This window comes from Cavia porcellus, unplaced genomic scaffold (assembly GCF_034190915.1).
Source record: "Cavia porcellus strain 051 isolate PalLab524CR breed Dunkin Hartley unplaced genomic scaffold, mCavPor4.1 scaffold_26, whole genome shotgun sequence".
Taxonomy (NCBI): domain Eukaryota; kingdom Metazoa; phylum Chordata; class Mammalia; order Rodentia; family Caviidae; genus Cavia; species Cavia porcellus.
Window position 1 is genome coordinate 48,965,014 of NW_026947509.1, and position 26,184 is coordinate 48,991,197.

The following is a 26,184-nucleotide window of genomic DNA, read 5'->3' on the forward strand; positions in this document are numbered from 1 at the left end:
TAGCCTTGTCAAGGCATAGAGCGTGGGGACTAGCAGGACCCTGAAGCTTAAAGTACGGCTGGCTGATAGATGATGGCCATTAAGCCCATCCTTCGTTCACTCTGTGAGGGGCAGACACTGAGCTCAGGGAAAACTCGGCCAGGAAGGACGAAATCCTCTCTTCTGTTCCTTCTCTCCTCATGTAGACATAATAAATTGGGTATTGTAGCATTTTAGCTACACAGACTGGTCTATATTGAAAATATAATTTGTCCTAATTGTTACTCAAGGTATAGTGAAACACAGCATATGTATCTATGTATATTTGCACAGGGTACATACATACATTCATATCACAAAATCTGTTTATATTTTGCTTTACCATGTGTGAAATTAAATGAATGATTCTAAATTCCTGAGCATTTTCAGAAGGGAGAAGATTGGTATTAGCCCCACTGCTTGCTCCTGTGAATTCTCAGGCTGTCTTCGTTATCAACCTACCTGTCCTCCCCCCTCACCCTGTCCCCTCCTGGGTTTCACTGGGCTTTCTCTTTTGTGCAGCCAGTGACCTGCTAAACTCCCTTCCTATGGTAATTAGAAAGAGCAGCCGTGTACGTACAGGTGCTCTGATTTTGTCAGAGAACCTAACACAGTTCTCTCTGTTGGCCCTGTTGGGCATCTTTTAGGTCACATAACCACACAATCCAAGTGCTTCTATGCAATAGTCACTATTCTAGAATATTTTTGTGCAAATCTATAGAGGATATCCTTTGAAAGTAAACTTCCAACTTACTAACACTAGAATCAAACTTTGTGTCCCGAATACTGTATGCCTATTTTAATGTATGAGACACAAGCTCAGAGGGTAGCTTTTTAAAATGACATTATAGGAATATGGATTAAGGCAGGACTGTAGTACAATTAAAAACAGAAGCAGGAGGTAAGTGTTGCTAAAATAGGACAGCATGGGGTCACATAAGAATTCTGTATCTTGATTATGGTGTTAATTATATGAATCTGCACATGTGATAAAATTTCACACAAGTACACACACACACACACACACACACATGCTTATGTGAAACCTGTGAGATCTGAATGAGGTGTGGATTGCAATCACATCAATTTCCTGTTCTCAATGTCACACTGTCTGGCACAGGATACTATCCTTAGGAAAATTGGATAAAGAGCAAAGGGAACCTCTACGTAGAATTTTTGTAACTTCCTATTTATAAAAATCCACAATCTTCTAAAGTCTACAAGTATTCCAAAATACAAGATTTTTCTTAAACGTTTCCAGGAAAAAAAAAAAAAAAAAAAAAAAAAGCTAAAGGAGGAAGTCCTGGCCTTGGTCAAGGGTGGCAGGCAGAAGTGTTTGTCTTTAGTCCCACTTTTGTTCTTTTGTTTTCAGATAAATCACTGGATCTCATTCTTTGTTTCTCTTGTCTGTGGCAAAATACTAGTCTTGTCTCTCTAAATTACTGTAAACATTCTGAGATCTGTGGGAAAAATAGCCTGCTACACATACAACTGAAAGAGCATGAATATATTTCTCAACATCCTGAGAGCAATATTGTAACACCCACCCACCCTTACAGTTTTAGAAACAAGAGCAGTAGGGGAGTGATAAAGTAGATATGCCAGTCCTGGTACTTTGATTCTGTGTTCGAGAAAATCACTGTGCTCCTAAAACCCACTACAATGCCCACCCCCACACAGTCAGGTCTAATAGATGTAATTGTGAACATTTTAAACACATGAAATACAATGTATTCCATTTGGATTGGATAGCTTTCACTTTCCTGTCAAAAAGTACATTAAAAGTACAGCTGAAGCATAAATTTACAGAAAGGAAATTAATTCCTTTACTTTCCGCATTTGTATAGTAGCTAAATGAAAACTTTGCCAGTTACAGAAAGGAGTAACTTACAAGTTGAGTTAGGGTAGCTCAGCACGCCAAACTAAGCCACAGTCAAGGCAAAATGAAAAAGAAGTTTGCCATTTTATAGGTCAGACAAGGAAAAAAAGAAACCACTGAAATGACTTCTTAAGTGAGAGAGCTTCATATTTCATGCAAACCCCAGGACATAAGCCTTCAGTGCAATTTAGGGACCTGTGCTCTAGAAATTGCCTCAGTAAACTTTATTTTGATGTGGTAGCACTGAGATTCTCTCTTATCCTTTGTATAGCATCCTCCTTTCAGGAAATGAGAATTTGGCAAATAAATAAAAAGCATGAGACTGTTTCTGAGAGAGGATAAACACAATTCCAATTCAGCCAGGTGCTTTATCACCAATTTGGGAGGTTGTGATGTTATTAGACATTCTGATCTAAAGAGTGAGAGGGAAAACTATGGATGGAAAGAGGAGATTAAAAACAGAATCCTTTTGAAAGTATACCGAACGCACAAAGCATTTGGAAGCAAAAGTAAACTAGTTCCTTGATTTAAAATTCTCAATGGGAAAAACTTGGTTAGATCTTTTAACGACTTACAACAAAAGGAATGTGACCTTGTGTTTACTCCTCACCTGTACTGAGAATATTGTAGAAGTGCTTTCACCTAAATGCCAAGTAAGGTGCTCATGAGTTTTGCAGGTTTGGAGACTGGTGTCAGTTCAACCAGACAGCGATGTCCCAGTTGGCTGGGTGATGGCCTTAGACACTGTCACCTGTGTAGGCTTCAGTTCTTCCTAATGCCACAGGAGGCTCATCAGAGAGGCTTAAAGCGGGTCTCTGTCAGCCCCGGGAACCCTCAGGCTTCTGCGAAACACAATTCGGGCTGCTGCAGGACTGGCTCAATTTTATTTGGTTTGGGTTTCAAGTAAGATTTCACTTGAAACAAATCCACAACTTCCAGAAAATTTAAAATCATTGACCTATATCTTCTGGAGTGCCTTCAACTTTTCAATAGGATCTGATACTCAATTTGAAAGATTCATCAGTTCCACAAGAGGAATTTTCAGGGCCCACGCTTTCTGTGTCATTTTTAATTGATTTTATTTTAGGACCTATCTAGCATACTATGCGCCTAAGACACGAGTTGGTATGTTATGCTTGCTGCTCTGAAATACAGAGAGGATGTGCTCATTTTCACTCTGGGTTTCCAATCTGGAAAGGTCTCATCGAGTGAGCACAAGAATCAGACAGTTTTGTTACTGTAGGGTGAACAAGTCACACCTTTATGTGCTTTGCCTCACAAATTCAGAAAAAGGGAAATACACAGTAGTGTCTATATCTTCAGATTCTTCAATATTTTCAAAATAAGCTTTTGTATACATGACTACAACAAAATTTCTCATCATTCCGATAGGTGTGCATCAAATTGGAATATTTTTCTCCAGCTTTACTGAAGTATGATAGACAAGTAAAAATGGAATATATTTGGGAAAACAGTAAAATGCGGTGTTTTGATACATACACTGAGAAATGATTATCACCAGTAAGCCACCATATTTGTATTTCACCTACTTACCATTTATTTTGTGAATGTGTGATGAGAACCTCTGAGATCTACTCTTTTACAAAAGTTAAAGAATACAGTAATTATTACTAACTGTAGTCATCACGTTTTGGGTAGAGTAAGTGTTCAGGATTTACTCATCTTAGAAAAGGTTTTAAAGTTTGACCAACATCTCCACTATTTTCCCAACATCCTATTATGATGCTATAGAATAATTTTAATTTACAGAAGGAAAACTACTGTGATGTTCCTTTAATCAGGTATGAGAACAAGTTTATTTCCATTCAACCAAGAAATGATAAAAACAAATTTTTCTGGACCAGATTTCTTTTCTGTCTTGAATAAACATTGAAAGGAACTTTATTTATGGAGGCAAAACAATCTTCTAAAATGGATGGCCTTATTCTGTATAATCTTTTAAAGTGATTGTTATAAATCCAGGTGTGGTGGTGCACCCCTGTAATTTTAGTGCTCAGGAGGCTGAGACAGGAGGATCACCATGAATTCAAGGTCAGCCTGAGCTACTTAATGAGTTCAAGGTCAGCCTGAACTACATAACAAGACCCTGTCTCAAACAAAACAAAACAAAACACATCCAAAACTCATAATCAAAAAAGTCAACAGTTTAGAAAGTCATTGTTGTGCCAAGAAATGGGAACTATACTGACAAATTTTATTATTTTATTTAAATGTTACAACAATCTTACAAGGTAGGTATTATCAACCCTGATATTCCAGATAAGGAGCTTTAGAGAGTTTAAGAAAACCCAATATTCATAATAAATGACAGGTTGTCTTGAAGCTCTCTTTGCTAGACAAAGACTTTAGATAACTCTCCTTTGGGATTCAGTTGTCAAATCTCTGAATCCAGAGATTCACTGGGTAGACTGCCTTTTTCCTGAAAAACAATAGCGAATGCTGAATCTCTATGAAATAATCAACGATGCATCTGCATTTCAAGTATTAATTCTTTATCTTTAGCTTAATTTGCAGCATGACCCAGGAGTCCCAGGAGCTATTTACCATACATAAAATTTTACCACTGAGTTAGATCCCTGCCATTGAATTCCTCAAAAGATGTAATGACAACTCATCAGACCATATATTGCATCCAACTTTAAATAGTGCAGTTAAAATACTAAATAATGAGCAATTGCCCTTCTTTCTCCCAAAAATGGTTTTACAGTTATAAAAATACTTCTATTTTAATTCTGTGATTTATCTTTACATGGTACTTGTCTATGTCATTAATACCATGATTTCACCTTTCAATATTTATATTCTGTTCTGCTTATTTAAAGTATAACCATTTCTTTTTGTAAAATCATTGAGAACCCCCTAGCCAACTGACAATCACAAACTTCAAAACAGAATTAGATGTCAGCATTATAATTCGTAAGTGTAAGAATAGATGCCAATTTTACCTGTTCTAAAACAGCAGTGGCTGTCTCTTCTCTTGTCTATTTTTCTAAAATTTGATAGTTTGAATATAGGTGCACATGACTAAGTCATCTCTAAGTGCAAAATCTGAACAGAAGCAAATGAGAAATGTCAGCCCAGTTCACGCATTTGACTTGCATCAGACACTCTGATCTGGAGTCAGTTTGTGTTCCTGGAAAAGGACGTGGCTGTATGGAGTGAGAAATCAGTCTCCTGTCGCTCTGCAGCTACTACTGAAGAAAAATGGAAAAGTGGACGACAGATGGTAAAGGGTTCTGCTTGTGTAAGACACGCGAGACTTAAGAGAGACTTTATATCTATGTACAGAAGAGAAATTCATTTCTTAACATAGAGGTTCTGTTCCCTTACAAGGATAGTGAATTATCTGTTTATGAACCAAGGCTCTTCTCTCCACGTCCCACTCACAATCCTTCTTACTCTGTCACCAAACATTTTTTAAAGGATCTACTGACACTCCTCGATGGGCCACACAAAAGTTACTTTCATTAGCTTCTCTTAGGAAAATAATCTGGACCAGAAAAAGAAATTTGGGCTAAAGAAAACAGAACCTAAAATCAAAATAATTACTGGAGAAAACTATTAAACTGGCCTAACATGCCGGCTGACATTTGAGGGAATATACATTTTACTCAGAAAACTTAAGTGCTGGAAATCAATTATCTGTAGAAATATTACTGAAAATAGCTTTATCCATAGGGAAAATCTAAATTATCTTGTTTAAACATACTAAGTTAATTTTAATTCTCAAAAATGATTGAATGATTTTATTTCCATCTCCTTTCAGAAGCATTTTCAGCTGAATAAATTTACAACTTAATCAGGCCACCTGCGAATTACCTCGAAGGGTAGAGGAGATCTCTGATGGACTTGTATGTCCCCCCAAAAGCAAACCTATAATCACCCCGCATGCAAATTAAACAGAGTGCCAGAATAAAATCTGACAAGAGAATAAAATAAACCAACTAAATCTTAGGAAAGAGGCAAGATTTTGAAAAGTAGTGGCCTACACTCAGTATCCATCTTCACAAATACAGCAGCAGCAGACGAAAAAGCTATAAACATTTTCCTTGGAAAAGAAGTCAGGAACTAAAATTTGTACAGTAATAGGAGGTCAAACCAATCCCGACCTTGCCTTTCTTGAGATGGAAAGAGTTACAATTTTCTCTTTGCGCATCTTTAGTAACAGACTGCCTTATTCTATGAATTATCCTTGATCTCAGTTTTCTGCTAGTTCATTGGTAAGTTCACATGTTTTCAATATTACAAACAATCCAATTTTCTAACATGAAAATTAGAAGCCATAAGAGCACAAGCAGAATAAATTGCATCTTAGAAACCTGCCTAGGAAAGTAGAGGAAGATGAGAGATGCAAGTTTTTTCTTCTAAAGCTCAGAAATATAGCAAGCTAAACATGAGATTGGTTTTTAGCCTCTATTCAGCATGGCCTGAGAATACCTATCAAATCTTTCAGCTAAGATTTAAAAATGGCATCATTACAGTGTGATAACCATACATATGTGTTTCTTTATTAAATTCTTTTAATATATTATACTAAGTAACAGATAGTGTACATTCTTCTTTAGACTCAGCAGTATTCCTGGCATCTTACACTGTCTTACCTTACAAGTACTCTAATGAAATAGATATTGTTTTCAAGGTCACATGAAAATTAACTACAGTATTTGTCCAAGGCCACACAACTAATAAATGGGAAATGTGTGATTTCAACCGAGGGAATTGGGCTATACAGTCTGTGGGCATAATGGGTGAGATCACATATTTTAAATACTTAATTTGTAGTGTCACCCATGACTAGTATTTATAACTCACAGTAATTCACAGAACTCTTTGAAGCTTGCTTTATTGTAACAATTAAAACACTATCACAATTTGTGAAAAAATACTCCATAATTATTCATGCAATACTTGCTTGGGATGAATGACAGCACATATCTTCATGAAGACAATGAAAAGTAGCCTTTATGATAGATTTTTTAAAAAACTGCGAGTCAGTGAAAAGAACATGATAAATGGCAGGCTTCTACCACGTCCTTTAATTCACACGTGCAACAGAAGGGCAACGGGTAACAAAGCCGCAGTGACGCAGGTGTGGAAGGACAGGAAATGTGTGTAGCGTAAGGACTGCCCACAGGAGGCAGAGTGATAGACTCCGGCATGTTGTTAACTTCCTACTTTCCTCATCAGTAACTCAGCGAATTAATGGGTCATCAGTGCCAGAATTTCAATAAACTAAATAGCACAACATATGAAAGCATCGAAAAAATCTAGATATACAACACATGCCTCGCTCGGGGCATGCCTTCGCTCTCCAATGGCCTCCAAAGCTCCAAGTGTTGGCATTATTGGGAAATGGTGGAAACAGAGACAGGACCAGTGGGAGGACTTCTGAGAGACCAGGGGGATGTGGCCTTGCAGGAATTCATGTGTGCCTAATCCCTTCCTCTTTCTCTATTTCACACCCTAGCCATGAGTAGAGCGGCTTTTTACTCCACCACACACTCCCGGCCATCTGTGCTTCCCTGCCACTGGCCCCAAGCAGTGGGGTCAACTGACCATGGACAGAAATTTCTAAAATGTAAGCCCACTTCCAGATCTTGCTCTTATATACTGCTTTGCCTCACGCATTTGAAAGCTAAATACCTTCCTCCAGGCAGACTCATCCTTATCAGTATTATGCTTCAGTACTCTAAGCCCACAAAAACACTTTGGAGAATCTTTAGTCTGTCATCAAATGACGGCCCAACCTGTTAGCACCAGCTGTGAAGAACTTCTCAGCACCCCTTCTGTCCCACCTCCCTGAAGCACCATGGAGGTATGACAATACCCACCGCATGGTTTTGTGATGAGACACATTAAGTAATGAACAGAAAGTACAAAAGCAGTGCCTTGGACAGAGGCAGGGTTTTCTGATGCCAGATACAAGTGTTACTACTGCTCCGTACTGATGGAGTTCCCACTGGGATGTTATAACAGAAGTTAGTTTAAAGAAATATCCTTCCCTTTACATGCTAGCTTTATTAATAAGGACAAAAGAGATACAGACAAATTAGCCATGCTGGAGCAATTGTTATGATATCTCACATATTTTCATGAGTCTACTTTGGTGTAAAGATGGAAGAAAAAAAATAAGCCTTGCATTCCTAAGACTGATATTTGTAAAATTTCTGTCTTCATTCAGTCCATATCATCCATATTTTAGAGACATTCCTAAAATAATTCTCTGTTTCATGGCTTCCAAGAAATAGATTGAGTGCTAACTTCACTGTCTTGAAAGTCACCCAAGGGGTTGATAACACACACTTCTGGGTATGTCTGGGTGGGTCACGGAGGTGTGAGCTGGGTGTATAACTGCTCTTCACCCCTTCCTCTCTGCCCCTGCTCCCTGCTCTGCTTCCTGGCCAGTGTGTGTGAGTAGATTTCCTTCACCACGCCCCTCCACTGACCAACCAGGGACTTACGCCCCTGAACCTATGAGCCAATTTAAATCTCTCCTTTAAATTGTGAATGGCAGATATTGTTTCTCACAGCCAAACTTCTAAACAGAGAGGCTGGCATTTGAAAGGCAAGAAGGTATAAATTGCCTGATTATTCAGGGAACTCAAAATAATTTCTGATATCACAGTACACAGTGTTGAATACATGCCATATGATTGCCATAAATCCCTAAGGACAAATCTAAATTGTGAAGAATACAGTAAGACATATAAAGTTAAGAAATTTGAAGTTTAGCTTTCTTTGTATGTATAATCTTAGGATGGTTTGAGAATTTTTCTGGCCTACTGAGCTCATTTTATAAATTACAGAAGTTCTTGCATAAATATAGAGTCAATATTACATTTCAAACTTCATTGCCATGGAGAATCCACAAAACTCTGAGTTTATCACATGATAGGTACAAAATCATAACAGAGTCCATAAGGAAGCTACTTGGAGCTTCCAGAATATTTCACTAAACTCCACTTAACCATCAAGTAACTTGGGAAGCATGTGTTTTAAGAATGATGGTAAATTTTGTCTTTTGATAATGTGTGCCTTCATTATTAGATTATGAAAAGAAGGCAAAACTGCTAACAATATTTTGGCACCTATTTTGTACACTGTCAAGATGAATATCCAGAAAACTTATAAAATACCAGGTCATATTTTGATTTAGCTAAGTTTATTAGGTGAACTAAAACTCATCACATATCTGTTTTTGTAGAGGGAGAAGTTTCTATAAAGACATCTAGGCTGGTGGTGTGTGCTACAATCCCAGAACTCTGGAGGCTGAAGCAGGAGGATCCCTGTGAGTTGGTCAGTAGCCTGGGCTATATCTCTAGTTAGAGGGTATTAAACATCGTGAGGCTGTGCCTCAAAAAAATAAAACAAAACAAAAGATAGTATAGATCCCTGGAGGTGAGCCTAGGGCTCGCAAGCCACAGCAGGGTGTTTGTTATCACTGAAAGCTCTAAAAGGTTCTCCACCCAGGTGGAGATAATAAAAAGAAAGGTTTCTTTGAACATAATGTGTACCAGAAGTTACATGCTGGTAGCCTTCACAATGTGAATGTTTTGTTTCGCCCTCGGAAGGCTTCAAAACTTTGAGCTAAAATTTATATTGGAGAATTTAACCTAACCCTTTAGTTCCCATTGAACAATGGAAAGAACAAGTTTCTCTGGTGGTATTTCCCAAACCACAGTCTCTAGTGGGGAGTGGACTTATCAGGGTACCCCAGGGCACCCTCCTAATCACCAAGACTGTTTTTCTTACATCTATTACAACCCTAAGCCCTAGTGTGAGACCAAACCAATTCAAAACAATAACCAACTACAAACCAAAACCTCTGGAAGTTATTTTGATTTTGAGCATTTGTGATGCTGAGAATTCTATAGGGTATTTTAATAAAATTTTCTAAAAAAGAAACAATTCAGACATTCGATCTTTTCTTTCTTGATTCTGTTTACTAACCTGACTCCACCGAATCAAACAAAACGTCAAACAAATCCAGTATGACAGTCATCCCCTTTGACTAGTAAGCTATTTGTTTGGGTATCTAGTAAATATAACATGGATGGCACAGTATGACAGCCTAAAAGCACATAAATATATCACGTTTGATCTGCAATTTGAGGTAAGGACCTCCTTATGTGTCTTCCAATATAGAAAATATACTTTATTCTGCTTGAACGGGTTGAAAGGCTTGACATACTCTTAATATCCAAACTGTTCCAAGTTAAGAGATACAAACCCAGAAACGTCACTCCGCTAGGAAGTGATGGCACTCACCTTGGCAATCTGTACACACCAGTTCAGCAGCAGCTGGGATCCGATGTTATCCTTGTGTTCATGGACGTAATCCAGCAGGCAGCCATGGGGCATCAGCTGCGTGACCAGCTGGATGGTAGGGCTCAGGCACACGCCCAGTAAGCGAACCAGGTGCGGGTGATCCATGCTTGCCATGATGAGCGCTTCCTGTGAGAGAAAGGGAGAGGCCACCATTCAGCTCAAAGCTCCTTAGAACTGTAGTCACTTGCAATGTAGGATGGTGCTGACAGTGATTTTGGAAATGTACTTGATGAAGTCATCCAAAGAGACACTGTTGTGACTATCCTTAAAATGACTGACTTCAATCAAATTAAATGAAAAGTAAGGTCTATACACTTACCAAGTGGAAGCAGTTATAGAATGTCTATTGCATTAATACCAAACTTTCTTTTCTTTCGTATGAATAGTATTATATTTTATTTATCAAGTATATTGAAATGAAACTCAACTTGCACCATGAATTTTAACTTTCGTTCTTGGCTGTAGACTATAATGATCCACACAAAACCAGTTATTTGCAACTAGAGTGTGGTTACCCAAATTCAATTCATTATTAGTGTAGAGTTGGAAAGCATACGAAGGTTAAATGTATAAGGTGTAAAAACGCAAACAATTACATGCAATGTACCCATTGTCATTTTTATAGAATATATAGTTTCATAAGACATTTTTCTTTATAATGTTACTCATATTTACTTCATTTTCAAAATTGAAAATGATATTTTATTCATGGATGCATAAAATTTGGTAACTAGGTTCTGTTACAAAAATTTATCTGTCCCACTTTCCTGATTTCACAAAGCAAGAGAACCAAGTTCTAATTTCTTTATTATTATCTTAATAATGATAATAAAAGGCAGAACTATAATTGTTAGTACAATCTAAAGTTAATGTTCAATCCAAAGTTATTATTAAATAACATTAAATTCTGAAGTAAATATTATCATAAGGAATATTTTAATGCACTATCATGTTTTGATATGTGCTTTAATATTACAAAAATAAAGTTGAAGTCTTGTGACAGTAATAGTAAAATTTGTCCTTTATAAAGGAACATAGCATCACCCATGTAATATTCATGTCAATAACATTTAACATAAATCTACTCAGAAGAAATTAATTAAACAAATCTGCATTTTAGGACATTCTGAAGTGAAACTGGCCTGAACACAATGGAAATATAAATATTCTGAGAGAGTTAAAAGAAGGATGTGCTGTACAAATTAAAATTCATTATAGAGAGTTGGGCCAGGGATTTAGCTCAGTGGCATAAGCACCTGCCTGGCAAGCGCAAGGTCATTGAGTTCGATTCCCGGTACCCCCCCCCCCCAAATCATTATAGAATTAAGGCAATTTTGGGTTTTGGATCCTTGATTGGAAAGGAATCCAAAGCTATACAGGGAGGGAATGGACTGATTGTATATGAACTGCTTCTGAGCATACTTAGCAAACTTACAGAAAACAGGTATTCATCTCTATCGGTATTCCTTCTCCCAAATAGGTCTGCGATATCAAAATTCTAACAGTTTGATAAAACTAAAAATTGTACACACCTCTATATAGAATTCTACTGGGACATCTAAGGGCACAGGGGTATATTATGTCACACTACAACAATGCTAATATTTAAAAATGATAATGCTACTGTAGACATGCAGGAGAATGTTCTTTGATCTTTAGATTCTGAAATATTTGTGAATTAAGTACTTTGTTTCTGTATATTACATTCAAATAATTTACCAGAGATACAACAGAGAGAGAGAGAGAGAGAGAGAGAGAGAGAGAGAGAGAGAGAGAGAGGATAAATATGTGTATATCTATGTTTACGTATATGTATACAAATATATGCACATATATACATATATGGGGATAGCATACATGGCAATTTGTTACGAGCTTATATAGGGAAACAGAATATTCATTATAGTATTCTTCCACATTTCTCTAGCTTTTGAAATATCATAGACCAAAAAAGTTAAGCTATATTGAATTTGTTTAAAATGCCATGAGAGATTGAATACTGTACACAAGTTATTTCCACCCTTTCTCAATTCCACTATATTGACAATAAAGGAATTGCTACAAAGGAATCCTAGAGGAAGGTAATAAAATAGCATAGTTAAAAAATAAAGTGGCTTACTGATGGTAATAACCCAGTGAACAATAAAATATCCCGACTATACTCAGCAGGAGGAAGAAATGTGAAGCAATCCACCAATGCATATCACCAGAATCTGAGACAGTATTATCACACAAATCTCTGAATATGTGAGGTGGACGGACATCAGAACTGCTTATAGTACGCTTTGGAAACTTATAGATCACAGGTGGCTTTTTCTACCTTTGGAGAGCCCAGTGAGAAGTAGTGTGGATTTGGTTATCAGGAGCAAAGGAAAGAGAAGTATTCTAGGGAAGATAAATGTTATGTAAACTTTTCTATGATGAAAATACAGACTATTTGTTCATTCCTTTTCTCAATGGGTCCATGCCATCAAAATTCTGAGTTTTGATAAAAATTTACACACATCAGAAAAAAACTTACACACATCAAAATTTCAACTCAGTGGATGTGACAAACATGTTGGGACATACAAAAAATCTTTTCAAAAATGAAATAAATTTTCCTGTTTTCTTTCTTTGCTGGATACGTTCATAATAAAACAGGGAAAAAGTATTTAAAAGGATGAAATAGAGAAAATAAGGACCTTACATGAGCTATAGGAATCCAAAATAATGACAAGAGAATTTTCCAGACTAAACAGACAGACAGAAAAGCCAGCCTGGACTGGAGCCAGACAAAGGCTCTGGAAAGGTAAACCAAGAAGCGAGAATTTACCCAATACCTCAGGATGAAATCAAAAGGATTTTTCTACCAGCAGCCGAAGATCAAATTAGTGACAGATACCTAGAAAACTAAGCTGAAGTAGAAAGAAGAAATTAGTTTGAAGTGAAATAAAGGTGTGTAACAGAAAAGAAAACATGCATTACACAGCACAGTGAAAAATAGCTGCATAATTATCACAATGCAAACACCACATATTGATAGAAGCAGAAATGCCAGGACTATCCTGGAAGATCAGGGAAGAGAGGGATGCTTCTGCATCTGGTAATAGGAAGGACGTAAAGGCACACTGCCCAGAGAGCTGGTGGATGCTGCATAAACCTGAAGAACTAAGAGCTGACAGCATAAGTGTATCATTTACACACCCAGACTTAAGCAGCAGAAACAAGTTCTGAAACACTGACAAAAGTTCTCTGGACAGGGAAAGTAGCAAATGGGAGGAGCAAGGGAGAGAAGGGCACCCAGAGCTCAGTTTTTACCACCTGCCATGTAAAAGGGTTTGATTGTTACTATGAGAACCTTAAAGCTACCTGAGGGGTGGTGTCTGGTTTTTATTTTTTATTTTTTTATTATTTTTGTTTTTGGTCTTTTTCCATTTTATCGGTACCAGGGATCGAACTCACAACTGCCTCCTTGCAAGGCAGGCATTTATGCCGCTGAGCTAAATCCCCAGCCCCTTGGTGTCTGGTTTTTAACTTCCACTACTGTTTTAGTGGTGCCTAATGGTTACGGGGCGTGTGTGATGGAGAATACAGATTTCCAGGATTCAGATGTGAGGGCTCATTTTACTTTTGGAGCAAGGAAGAAGGGGACTGTGTTGGCATAGAGAAGAGTGATACAAGGCCCATGAGAAAAAAGCCTCCCGATACACTGGTGTCGCAGTGTCTCAGAGGATTAGGATTTTTGTTTCTGAGTCTTTGTCGCAGAAGCTTGAAGCCACTGATTGGGAGATGGCTTCCAAGCACAGTAGAGAAATGAACGTTAGCTGTGTTAGCCAACCTACCTTACCTGTCATCTAACTGAATACTGCGTATGGTTCACACAGTGTTTCCTTCCTTAATGTTTCCTTCGCAAAATTATAATACACACATGAAAGATACATGTACACACCAACCAACGTGCAAAGTATCTAGTCAAGATAAGTATCATTATTATGTGCTGTTAGATATTTAATTAGATATTAAATGTCAGATATGCAATTAAATTAAGTTTATAACAGTTCTGTGTCTGTCTTGGTGGCCCCTTGGGCTTTCTTGTGCACTGTCTTACAAGTGTAGGTCACACGCAGGCCATCAGGTCTGGAACTTAGGAACTGTATGCATAGCAAGTCCCTGAGGGGAAGCCACTGTAGGAAGGACAAACCCTTAAGGACCTTGGCAAAACTGGACCAAATATGAATCTCTACTTTCCCTTGCTAAACAACATGCGACGTCTTTGGGACCCTTCTAAAAACAGTTCTTTGATCGCCAGGAATCAGTGGAAAGAAATGGCCATTCTAAGCTGTGAAATGAAGACACTGCAGGATCGGTCTTAAAACTAGAATTTCTGATTCTGAATATGGAGTAATTTCTTATGATACTGTAATTTTCACTTCAGCTCCATCAGCTCTTCACACCGTAGATGTTTATCTTGTTAATGAGGTGGCTTCAAACACATCCCATTAGCCCTACCTGAATAAATTGGGTCAAATTATAGTCAGCGTCTGAGGAGCAGCTAAAATCAAATGACAAATCTGTACTTACAGATAAACTGTCATCCCTTACGTTACACTTGTAGGAAAAAACAAAGCAAAACATTTCTCTGTGATTTCCTGAGAGTGGTATTTTGTACAGGTCATTTCCTCAGGTAAAGAGAATAATGACATTCAAGGGAGGAGTAAGATTTGGAGGTTATTTCAGCCTTCTTTTTGAGGATGCCTTATATAAAATGATTGTTTTTACCTTCTACAATACAAAGAATAATGATAATCTCATTCTAAAGATGCAGTTGAGAAGTTTACGTTAGAGGACTTTTCATGTGAAAAGTGAAAGTTCTCTTTTTTTAAAAAAAAATCTATTAGTAAGTCCTGGCAAAAAAAGCTGGGTTTGTATGAAGGAAAATTGCTCATCACACTACAAAGAGTATTTGAAACTAAATTGCAGAGTATTTGCATAATAGTTCTCTTTTTCAGAGAAAGAAAAGAAGTACAAGACACTAATTGTAGGTTTTATTTTTTCATAAAGGAAATAGCAGATGGCTTTTTGGAGGATAGGGGAATAGATAAAGAAAAGGGAAAGTGGATTCATTTAGAGTGATGAGTGGGATGGAAAGGGAAAAAATCCCAATATTTTAATCATGGAGTGTTTGGTTTCAATAAATTACTTTGTTAAAATTAATAGTGGCTTCTGCTGCTTATCTCTGTGTGGGGCCTACAGAGGCAAGTTTTGATCTTCACTGCTGTCACTTGGAAATATCATAAAAGGCCAATGGAATAAGTAAAACTTGAGAGGTGCATTATCTATTTTTCCAGAAATAAAAATATTCCTCTCTTTGTTTTCCATTTGTTTTATAGTTTTTTTGCAGGTGAATTAAAGAATTTTCTCATTGGAGCGACAAGTAGAATGCTACACTGAAAATTCTAAAGTGACAACATTTTTCTTTATAATGAGGTCTGAGTTTGAATAAGGACATTATTTCAAACTATCCAGGGACTACAGGGTGTAGGCAGAAACTTCTGAAGCATGGGTACCATCGGTCTCCAGCCTATGCCATGTGTGTCTCTATTTCTGTTTGAAAGCAACACATTTCTGCACAATACTAAATGTGAGAGAAACCATTTTTCACATTAAGGCAACATTCTGCCCAGCCATCAGATACTTATACTGTGCCACTCAAATTTGACTTCTTACTCAGGATGGTTAGCAGTTTCATAAAAAGAAAAGTAAAAATAAATATGGCTAGTGAAAACTTATGAGCTATTTTATTTATTTATTTAACTTCTAGAAATTGAACTCAGGACCTTCTTACCAGGCAGGTGCTGTGCCGCTGAGCCATATTCCTGGCCAATTTTGTTTTAAATTTTAAACAGCAATTTTTCACTGCTTCATGGTATCTACAGACCATTAATTCAGTACCCTCCAATTGAAAAGGGAGAAAATCTTCTTGCATCAAGCATAAGGCGGGTGGTGGAGAGAAAGGACAGAAAATCAGTGTAGACATACACTGTGCTTTGGTCAGCATGTGAATACTGGAAACAGATGCTGCCCCTAGAGCCTGCGGGGTGACAGTGACAGGGACACGAAAAGGATAATGGTCAGGCCAATGATGAAAAATGAAGTAAAATTACTGGCCCATGATAATGTTTTACAACCTTATTTTGCTACAGATGGTAACCAGATAATAAAATAAATGAAACCTGAATCTGTTCCTTCTTGTCTGGAATAAATAATAATTTACTTGTGCATCTTTGCTGTTCGCAGTTTTCCATCTTCATTCTGTATCTTTCACCCACTGAGGAACCAGGTATTAAATTCTGGCACGTGGAACGCGAGTCCACAAGGGAGACCCCATGGAAGAATTCTGCATGAAATACAGTTCGGCTCTCTGTGTTGACTCTGTTCCTTTGACCCCTACTTAAATTGAATTTTCCTCCATCCTCTTTTTTTTTCCCATTCTTTAACTGTATCTAACTCTCTTAATATTTATCGAGGACCTGTATGTGCCTGGAATAATAAAAATGTTACATTCATCATGTCATATTTATTTTCATGGAGCTTTTATTTTACTGGAAGAGGCAACCCACAAATTGGAAAGCCATACAAATATGAAACATATGAGTATTTATAAATAAATATTAAGGAATAGGGTGCTTCCAAAACTCCTTCAGATAAGCATAGTTCAGGATGTGTTGAGACCCAATTTCTGAGAACTCAGAAATGCCAACATGAGGAAAGAACAGCCAAAGAAGGGCAACATCAAAGAGTCTGACATGTTTTGGAAGCTGTGAGGATGCTCACGCATCCAGAGGTCAGCAAAGCGTTAGAAGGAATGAGATGAAACTGTAAACAGGTAGATTCAGGTCAGGTAGGACCTTACAGTGAAGACCAGGAGACTGTTCTCTCGGATCATCGTTTATCCTTGTTTTGCTTTAATACAACTTCATTTTATTATCACGTTCACCATATCCACAAGTAAACTTAAAGTGTCCCATATGTGAAAGACGACAGTTGAAAGTCCCCTCCACTTCCCCCTCTCTCTCTCTATTCGGAACATGTACCCATTTGACCATTCCCGTTTTGACTATTTCTTCGTTGTTAAATCCTTGGGCATTGCTGCTTCTGCCATGTTCCTGCCTTCTTACTATTCAAATTACTCTTGAAAGGTCACCAGACATGTCCTTTGGCAAAAGTCAACATGTTTATTCTTATTCTTAAGTTGTCCTGACCTTCTGCACTCTTTTATCTCTGTAACCACCCTGCTTTCCCCAAACCCCTCTGTGGCTGACGTTGTGTTTTATTCTGACTCTTCACTCTCATTACAATTATTGGCACTTATTGCTTTACCCTTTCATGCCTTACATGTGCAAATGTTACCACTGCTTTGTCTCTCAGCCTTTAAACTTAAACCCACTGTAATTGTGCTAATGTTTTGCTCTAACCTCCAGGACATAAAAAGTATTTGATAACTTTAAGAAATATTTTAGAGCTATCAAAACGTGGAATCAGTTGCCATTTTTTGTAGTTTAAAATGATTTAATTAATTTGAAGTGAGGTGAACATTACAATATTTCCCCCATTATAAACATTAAAATCCATCATCATCATATCCAAAATATTTGTTCTTTTCTAAAAATGATACTTTTTCCATATTGAGAGCTTTCTCCAATCTTATAATTTCATTTGTTGCCTCTGAGCAGGAAATAACAGGTTTTTAAACATGTATACCTCTTGTGTAATATGTATCCTATTTTATTCAATTATCTGTTTAAATGCCTGGAATTCCTAACAATTTCTCTGAAAGCAGTAACGTTTTTGATCATATTCATTGTTCCATCAATAAATCCTTGGAGAATGTATAGCTCACAGGAAGGAGTTTCATACAGTTGCATGACCTAATGCACAGAAATTGTATTATGTTTTCCCCTTCTTTATCCCCAAATCCAAACTCCAATTTCACATACTTTCTGATTATCTTGACATAGATACTGGATAATTAATATAAAATACAAAGTGAATATCTCCATATAAACTTGCTTCCTATATTTTACCAACTTTGTAAGAAGCAGAAACATTTTCTAACCTGTTTCTAAAATCTTGGGTGAATTTTTGGCATTTTCATTTCTAATATTTATCATTTGACTATGCCTAATAATTTTCCAATTTCTATTAATTGCTTATTGCAGTGTAGCTCATATATAAATCCTTCCATGTATTTTCATTGTGACTCCTAATAATAATAAAGTTCAGGTTTATATTGCTACCCTAAAAAGACCGGTCTTTAAAATTAACTCTAGTCTGATATTCTATACATACAAAAATATCCATGGCATTTCTTAGATGGCTATGTAGAAAGCCTTAACACTAATGTTCTATGTACCCAAGAAACCTTTATCAAATTAAATTGTATACAGTGAAAATTGCAACACATTTGGGATAAAGTAGTTCAGATTATGCACCATCCAGGACACTGACGAGCTGAGAGATTGGCCCATGGTTTTTTTTACCTGTTGTCACCTCTTTCTCTACCCTCCTCTACACAGTTATGTACCTAGAGACACTGACCAAAATGGAAAGCAAAATCTGGCTGCTTTGTCTACCAGCTTCTTTTTGGTTCAGCTAATGAAAAGTATCAGACTGAAGACAGAAGAGAGGAGAGATAGAAAGCAGGAGACTGAAGGTGGAAAGGAGTGAGGTTGGTATTTGTTCCGCTAACCCCTCGCTTTCCATAACCGTCTATGAAAGACCACAGCTGCTATATTCAGGAAAATCTTTCCCTTGACCTTTGGGTCTTGCTGTACTGTCACTAATCTTGGAGGACTTCAACAGATCTCATGGTGTCTCTTAGCCCCGAACACACCTTTATAAACTCCTTGGCTTAACTCTTCATTTTCTCCAACTTAGTTGGGTTTCTCACTGGGATTCTCCTAACGCAGTCATTTTACACTGATCATTGAATTTAAGTAACACTTATTTACAAAATGACAGATGAGACCATTGATGCCTTGGCAAGCCTGGGATTCTACCTTTACTCATCTCCTCCTGCCCATGGCAGAGGTTTCCCACCACTCATTTTACCCTGAGTGGATTATGCCTCTCAAAATAGACACACACCCTAATCCCAGGAACCTGTCAATATTCCATTACTTGGAAAAGGAGTCTGTGTAGATGAGACTAGATTCAGGATTTTAACAATAAGAGATCACATCAACTATCAATATAGATCCTAAAACCCTTCGCAATCCTTGTAAGAAAGGCAGAGGTAAATTACATACCGATACAGACAATAATAGAGGAAGCTCCCAGGATTGCAGCAATTCAGCCACTAAGGAATTCAAACTAAGGACTGTCAGTGGCTGCTGGAAGCTAGAGGATGGAAGATACAGAATTTTCCCAACTCCAGAACTTCTCTGGAGGGAATGTGTCTTCCCTTGATTTTAGATGTCTGTCCTACAGAACTGTGATGTAGTACATTTATGTTGTTTTAAGCCACCGAGTTTATCCTAATTTGTTACAGCAGCCACAGGTTAACTAATACAATCTTAGTATACTTTCCTGCCAGGAGGGGAGGAACTTTCATAGTTATTGTCCTCTCAATACTGCAGACAAGAACTAATTTGCAAAATGAAAGCGAGAATCATTGCCTCGTTTATATATTTTTTAAAGCTGATACTGCTATCCAAATTTTTCTCAGTTGGATTTACTAGAATATTGTAATGTAAATGATGCAGATACTTTTAATTCATTTAAAAATATATGTATAAAAAAGCTACATGTCATACTATATGCAATGAGTTTATGGCAATGCCTAGTAGACATTTGTAATGTTACAGATTATTGAATTCTATGAACCATTATGTGTAAAGGTAATGGAATTGTTAATAGAGTTATGGCTGGTGGTCTAGAAGAAACAGCATCTGTATGGTAGGTGGTCTCTCTGGTCTTTTAAATTTTAGTAGGGACATTAACAATGCAAGACAGGAAAACTGGAAAACAAAGAGAAAAGAAAAGATTGTCTAGTCTGCGTTTTTCCAGCTAACTTAGTTGGAAACTTAGACATGGCTCTTCCTATCTTCAACATATACTAATCAAGAAAAGTTGGGGAGGTGGTCGATAGCTTCTGGAGTTGAAAAACGGACTTTAAATAGCATGCAAACTTATTATTTATCACAGAGTAACCACAGTAACATAGAAGACCAACAGAGGTTAAAGTAGATAATGACAATCCAGAGAATGTAGTGAATTCTTGTAGTTCAGGTAGAGATGCTTTATAGCCTGCTGATTAATCTTACCAATTCTACTGAAAGATAAACACAAAAGTGTCCATAAACAACACTTTAGGATTAACGCAGGGGGACACTCTCAGCAAGCTACAGCATGGCTCCTCTGAAGAGGGTGCTCAATGTCCTATTAAAAAGGAAAACATGAACATACTAGAACCAGAATAGATCACTCCAGCCTGCAGATTCTACCACTAGGGAGAAAGTCCTAACGTCTAACATCTGAATAATGTCTGTAGCTTTCTTTTTTTTTTTCTTGAAAAATCAACTTCCAGAGAAATTATTTAACTTACTACATAATCGTATTTAGTGTACTCTACAGTTTTGTGGCATGTAGAAAACTTAGTTGTAGTTTTTTTAAAGCCATATATGAAGAAACTTCTTCAAATGATAATAACCACTTGTCCTTTTTGTTGAATTGTGCAACACGCTTTTCACCTGGAACAGTTTTGTCCAGGAGACACATTTAAAAGGAAAACCAGTTTCCAAGATTCTAAAGGTCATAGGTAACTAAAGAGGAATTTGAATCCAGTTCTCAGAACATGCACAGCCAAGGTTTTTTCTCTGTTATCTCCTTGGGAACTATTTGTTATGGTTTGTATCTTTGAAGGAGCTTCATGTGCTCACAGGCAAGACTTGGGGAGAGAACCACTGTTAGGATCAGGGAACTTGATGGGAGAGGGTAGCTATAAAAGGAAAAATTGATGGTAGGAATGTTTAATTCATAATTTTCAAAATTAAATTTGATTTAGATCGGGATCTAATTACATAGGTAACCTCTGATTTAATGAACTAGTATTTTATTTGGTATTTTGTAGAACTGAGGGAATTAGTATGCAATGATACTGTTTTACCAGACACTGCTCTTCTTCAATAGAAGACATCTATTCAGTTTCTAATCTGCAAGAATGATGTTGTTTAAATAGTGGCATGCACATTAATGATAAGAAAATAAAAAACAAACAAAGAAATAAAATTTTAAAATGTCTCCTTCTACACTTAAAAACTTTGTCAGATATGCTTCTGGTAATTCAGAATCTAGAAGTGTATTATTTATGACTTTCACAAGATGAAAGAAAAGTGCCTTTAATTATGTCATTTTTCATGGATTAGTCTCATGTTCATACAGAAAAACTCACATATAGGACTCATTTGTCCTATCATTCATTTCTTTCTTATCTGTTCTACTTTTATAATGAACTTAATTATTATCACCAGATAGAGTAAATTTGAAACCTTGATTTATATGCATGTTCTCTTATTAAACATTCATGTTCATGTTCTTTCCATAGTCACTGATCCTGGTGTCAAAGATATCTGATTAGAGGTTAGAGGTTATTATGGTGAGCATAAACCTGTGCTACTGTTAATTATTCTTTTATGTTTTTAATATAGTGGCCATAAATAATGTCACCACCCACTCAAGGCAAAATCAGTCACAATAGACCCTGAAGGAAAAATACATTGCGTCAGGGAAGATTCCTAATGCTAATGTCTTTACTTCAGGAGAGTATGAGTCAAAGGGATGTGTGGACAGACACACACTGTGCCTGGAGAGAAAGAAGCAATGGAGAAGGGACTGCTTCACAAAGGATCTAAGCAGGCAGGTGTCTAATTCTGACATAACTCAATATAGTCATTGAAAATTAACCAATCCTTTTGACATGAAATGGTGGTTTGGAGTTCTTTAATGCCTGACCTAGCAAAGATTAATTCGTGGCCACGATAGTCAACATCATCAACTTCAAGTAGTGTAAGACTTTATTAGTACCTATGTTGTTATATATCATGTAACTAATAATTACATTGCATTTTTTTTTGTTGTTGTTACCTAAGATCGAACTTAGGACCTCACGCTCGTCAGGTAGGTGCTTACGCCTCTGAGCTAAATCTCAGGCCCTGTGCTGCATTTTTAAATGTGTACAGAGAGTAGCTGTTCTTTAAGCCATTAATTCATTTGTGATTGTGACTGCATTACTCCGACCACTTCAGAAACTCCTGAAATTAAAGACATATTTTTACTCTTAAGTGGCCAATACTTGAGATGTCTTCCAAATCTGGCGGAAAGGGCTATGAGTATTAAAATTTTTAATAAATATTTATAATTTTACTATAATTATTCATTATAGAGAAAAATGATCTTTTAACTGAAAATAGTGAATTCAGGAAAACAGGGAAATTATTGTTAAGTTTGGACATTTGTAACCAACAAAAGCATCCATTTGTATGTAGGAAGATCATGACAAGCAAAGAGAAAAAGCAGGATAGTACATGAGGAGGGAAGCTGTGAAAAGTATTTCATGAACTATTTACAAAACACATTTGTGTCTGCCCTGTTCCTTCTTGGTGCGCTGCACAAAGCAAGTCCTTCTCACTGTCAAACTTCAGGTTGCCAAGATGTATAATGGGACCATAAAATCTCTTCTTGTGTAAACAACAGCTTCATTTGACATATGAGAGCTTCTACCAAAGACTTGCAGTTAATATCCTTTCCCTCTAAAAGTGAGAAGTGTGAGAGTGTGGCATGCCAGGGAAATACTGTGGATGAACTTCCTTGGAGCGCATGGTTCCCGATGGGATGTAGTTAGGAATGGAGGTGGGAAGGCAGATTAGCACTGGACCCTGGACGAGCTTACATGACAAGCTCATACGTAGACTTTTATTCTGAGCCAAGTGAAAATCAACAGGGAAAAGATCTACAAACCAAGAGTTTGGCTGGGAAGCTGCTGTCCGCAAGTGATATAATGGAATCTAACCACAGCTGCTGCATTCTGTGGGACTGGAAAGGATTGTTACCCTCCAGTAAATAGCAGAGAATCTTGAGTAGTTTGGCTTAAGCATGATGAAGATCGATAGAGAGGATAAAAGCATTTCCTGCTCTTCCAAGTAGTACTACCTGCTTTTTACCATCCTTCTCTGCAAGGGAAATGATTTGTCTCCGCTGTGAGCAAAAGATTTTATCTGTGCACTCTCTTTTCCCCATATTTCCATAACTGATTGTAGTTTATGCCTTGTCCACCTCATTCTTGTAGTTATGATTTTTTTAATTCCATCAAGTTTCATGCCGACAGTGGCCATTTTGGCCCATTGCTTTGCTTATACTTAACTCCTGACAGTTGCTCTTTATCAACGGTGATACACAATTCTAGAAACAGCAAGTAGGTTCAAGTATTCAATAGACACTGACTCTTCTGGAGAGCAATTCTAAAAAGGCCAAAAGAAACCATAACATTGAATGATTCCATCATGGCCAACAGCGTCTTGGCACATTATACGCCCAGTAAGGAAGCACTCCAAAGTTAGGTGTGGAAACATTCTTTGTGGTCCTATAATGTTATCATAACCCCACAAATGGGGAAATAACAGATTCTGAGATGACTTGACTAGTCTTTTCTACCATATTCTTCTACAGTGTTATGAATTACAGGATTTCTGAAATCCCTGTGCAAATTTCAACTTATCTTAAGCGTCTGTTGTCTACAATCTAGGTCTGTCCTTTAAGATGGACAGGAGTCCTTCTTAAAGTGTCACCAGGTTAAATTGAATGCAATAACTAACAGATAATTAAGTATAAGATTGAGTTGAGATTTAAAACATGAAAACTGAAGTATTAGAAAACATTCGTATAGCACTTCCACTTTTAAGAATTCTTTTGCTTGAGTCTGTTTCATCAAAGTCACCAGGGAATTATTTATGATAACATAATTACATAGGTTTCCCAGATTAAATGTAAAATAATTCATATATTCAGAGCAGTTCTTCATCAAATCTTCAAGTGGCATGCAAAACCCACTCTTGAAAAATAAATTTTTCACATTTTTATATTTTTAATGAAAATTTATATAAATTAAAATTCACTGAAGTGTTAAAACACGTACTGGAACATTATAACCTAAAATTTACGTCAATTTTTTAAAGTATAGCATAGAGAAAGCAAGTATTTGGAAGTTCTGAAGCAATTTCACTGATTTTTAAGCAAAAAGCATGCAATTAAATGTAAAGTGTGATTAAAGGAGCAATATACTTGAGAATATCTTCAATATCAGTACCAAATTATTTCACTTTTTAACATTAAAATAATTCGAATGTTTAATGTATTTCTTTTCCAACTGTGATGGAAATATTTGAATACTTCATTTAGTAGTTTTTTCATGACAGAGATGACATTTAAAAATAAACATAGGTTTTCTGGTTATGAACTGAAATTTTGGCTTCAGAAAAACTATCCAATAATAGAATTCACTATTCAGCCATAGTATGAATATAAAATAAAATTGCATATAACATAACATCTAAATAACATTCCTTTCATAAACTTTCTGTTTCCAGTGTCCATACAGATAAGAAACACTGGCATTTTATTCTTATGATAAAGTAAATATTTTCAGGTAGTACCACTGAGTGATAGAAAGATTGAAAGAAGTTAATTTCAATTCTATTTTTTAATTTTCAGAATAAAATATTATAAGTATAAATTAGAACCAAATACATCAAGAATCTATTGAAATACTATTTATAAATTATTTATATTTCAAAGATTTTATTAGTATAATAAATGTTCTTAAGATAAATACTGTCAGTAGCATCACATTTTGCAAAACAACTTCATAATAAACTTTATTAAATAAACATGAAGGGTCTTGAATTAGGTTCTTGGAAATGAAGTATTTCCAAGTATTATAAAAATTTAGGCTATAACAAAGCATTGTAATAGATGAATATGTTTTATCTCTTCTACATTTGGAAAATACACTAGAAATTAAATCTAGAAAAATGTTTTCTGTAGATATGACATATTGATATAAGCAATCTAAATGACGAACAGAGGAACTTTAAAAGGGCCAGAGAGATTATTTTTTGTGAATTATACTAAGCAACCATGTTTTCTATTTGTTGGATTCAAAAAATGTTCACTAGAAATAAGAAAGAAATTATGGGTGTGACTTTGCCTCTTTATCCTTTCTTTAATAGTGGAATTAAAACAATTTAAAAGGCAATTTGAACTTCTATTTTTCATCTGGCTATGTATTTCCTTGAGAAGAACTGAAAAGAAAAATGTATTATGACACGAGATACAGGGCTCTAGATATTCCCCTATCCCCGTTAATTTTAAAGTAATTGCCAGAGCAAAAGCTAGGTCCACTGTGCATGTCTGAACTGCCTCGAGGAAGATCCAATTATAAACTGATATTTTTTCAACCCACACAGCTTGCATATTTAATTCAGGTGCACCTCCAGGATGTAGCATACCTTTTGTTCTGTAAAATCCATACTAAGTATTCACTGAACCACTGATTGCCAGACATAGGATAATTCCTTGAAATTTCATTGTTTTGTGGTTGCTTATATTTCATGAGTGTATATATAAAATAATTTAGAATCCAGATATGTAATTAATTGGGCTAATAATCATTTGTACATTTAAGAATTAATGTGTCAATCTCAGAACCCTGTGAGGCCAAGTTGTAGGATCGGAAATTCAAACAGAGCTTGGACAATTTAACAACTCAGCAAGATTATTTTAAAAACAAACAAACAAAAAGATATTGGGGGGTCACTCAGTACACAGACCTTGGTATTCAAAGCAAAACAGAACAAAAAAGTTTCATCAAGCACATGAAAGTGGATTGTCCTCATGTTCAA

At 36.4% G+C, this 26,184-nt stretch overlaps 1 protein-coding gene across 5 annotated transcripts in view; it reads right to left on the reverse strand.

The window, feature by feature from the left end:
- The window catches only part of Erbb4 (erb-b2 receptor tyrosine kinase 4), a 1,018,041-nt gene that overhangs the window by 143,818 nt on the left and 848,039 nt on the right, over window positions 1-26,184 (reverse strand). For all 5 annotated transcript variants that reach the window (XM_063237442.1, XM_063237441.1, XM_063237439.1 and 2 more), the window contains one exon: window positions 10,187-10,372. In XM_063237442.1, coding sequence (XP_063093512.1) covers window positions 10,187-10,372 — 186 coding nt within the window. The remainder of the gene's footprint in view (window positions 1-10,186; window positions 10,373-26,184) is intronic.